Raw genomic sequence first — 1,823 nt, 5'->3', positions numbered from 1 at the left:
AGCAGGCTGAGCAAGCCAGGGGAAGCAAGCCAGCAAGCAGCACCCCTCCATGGCCGCTGCATCAGCTCCTGCCTCCAAGTTCCTACCCTGTGTGAGTTCCTGTCCTGACTTCCTTGGTGATGAACAGCAGTGTGGACGTGGAAGCTGAATAAACTCTTTCCTCCCCAACTTGCTTCTTGGTTGTGATGTTTTGTGCAGGAATACAAACTCTTTAAAACACACATTGTCTTAGTTAGGGTTTTACTGCTGTGAACAGACACCATGACCAAGGCAACTCTTACAAGGACAACATTTAATTGGGGCTGGCTTATAGGTTTAGAGGTTCAGTCCATNATCATCAAGGCAAGAGCATGGCAGTGCCCAGGCAGGCATGGCACAGGAGGAGCTGAGAGTTCTACATCTTCATCTGAAGACTGCTAACAGAATATTGGCTTCCAGGCAGCTAGGATGAGGGTCTTAAAGCTCATACCCACAGTGACACACCTACTCCAACAAGGCCACACCTTCTAATAGTGCTACTCCCTGGGCCCTAGCATATACAAACCACTACACACAATATGGGGAGGCCAAACATAGGAACCATAGGTATGGTTTCTGTGTGAGGCAGTATGCTAAGTCAGACAGTGTACAGTTTGACTCTGAAATGTTCCCCCACATGTGTATGCTTTGAACACCTGTTCTCCAGTCAGAGTCCCTCCTCAGATGGCTGCAGAGCCTTTAGGAGGTGGGGCCTGGCTGGTGGAAGAAGGCTCTAGGGGTAGGTCTTAAACGTTATACTCATCCCTGGTTCTAGTGCTAACCCTGCTTCCTGCTCTGAGGCATGCAGCTTTCATCACTGCCTGGGCAGGGCCCCACCACACCTTCCCTACTGTGATGGATTAAAGTCTCTAAAACCAAGAGCCAGGAAAACCTCCTCCTCCTCAGTGTTCTGTACCTAGGATGCTGCTAGATTTCTTTTTTCTGATAACATTGTTTTATTTTGTGGCACACACATGTGAGTGCATGTGTGTGTGTGTGTGTGTGCGCACGCACGTGCATTCTCTTCTTCCAACATGTGGGGCCCAGGGATTGAACTCAAGTTGCTTGGCAGCAAGCACTAACCTCAAGTGGACAAGTTTTGGGTCACAGATTGTCAATTCTAACCTTTGCGTGTATGGCTAGGTCCAGACAGGAGCCATGAGGGAAGTGGGTGTCATTGTGGACAGCCGTTTAGGTACTGGTGCTGCGGGTCAGTCCTGTTTACACACAGGCCTCTGGCNTCTCGTNTGAGGCATCCATTCACGTGTGAACGTCTGCCTCACCATCTTGGGATTGCTCTCCTGAGCTTACCTGCAGAGCCACACCTCCAGAGATAAACCTCCCAATTATCTTTGGTGAGTGTACACCCACACCGGCCTTCTTTCTTCCCCATCCCAGGAACTGGATGCCTTCCAGCCATACCCAGTTGAGATACTTCCAGGCAGAGTCTACCTGGGCAAAATCAGTCAAGCCTGCAATGCTAAGATGCACAAGGACTTGAAAATTAAAGCACATGTCAATATTTCCATGGAGACAACACCCTAGTAAGTGAAGGTGATACTATTGTGTGTGTGTCACACACACATGCAGATATCTGTGCAGATGGAGGCCATATGTTAATATTGACCATCTTCCTCTGTCATTCTTCACTTGATTTTGTAAGAAAGGGTCTCTCACTGCACCTGGTGCTCATGGATTGAATAATCTGCCTAACCAGAAAGTTTGGAGATTTGTCTCTGTGACTCCAGCCCTAAGCTTCCAGATGTGTGCCCATTAACCCAGCTTGTGTGTGTGTGTGTGTGTGT

At 48.7% G+C, this 1,823-nt stretch overlaps 1 protein-coding gene across 1 annotated transcript in view; it reads left to right on the top strand.

The window, feature by feature from the left end:
* Styxl1 (serine/threonine/tyrosine interacting like 1) overlaps positions 1 to 1,823 on the top strand; it is a 35,179-nt gene that overhangs the window by 24,163 nt on the left and 9,193 nt on the right. The window contains exon 5 of the mRNA XM_029477807.1: positions 1,417 to 1,562. Coding sequence (XP_029333667.1) covers positions 1,417 to 1,562 — 146 coding nt within the window. The remainder of the gene's footprint in view (positions 1 to 1,416; positions 1,563 to 1,823) is intronic.

The sequence above is a fragment of the Mus caroli genome, chromosome 5 (genome assembly GCF_900094665.2).
Source record: "Mus caroli chromosome 5, CAROLI_EIJ_v1.1, whole genome shotgun sequence".
Lineage (NCBI taxonomy): Eukaryota > Metazoa > Chordata > Mammalia > Rodentia > Muridae > Mus > Mus caroli.
Note: the sequence above shows the minus strand (reverse complement) of the source record. Positions and strands in the feature narration are given on the sequence as shown.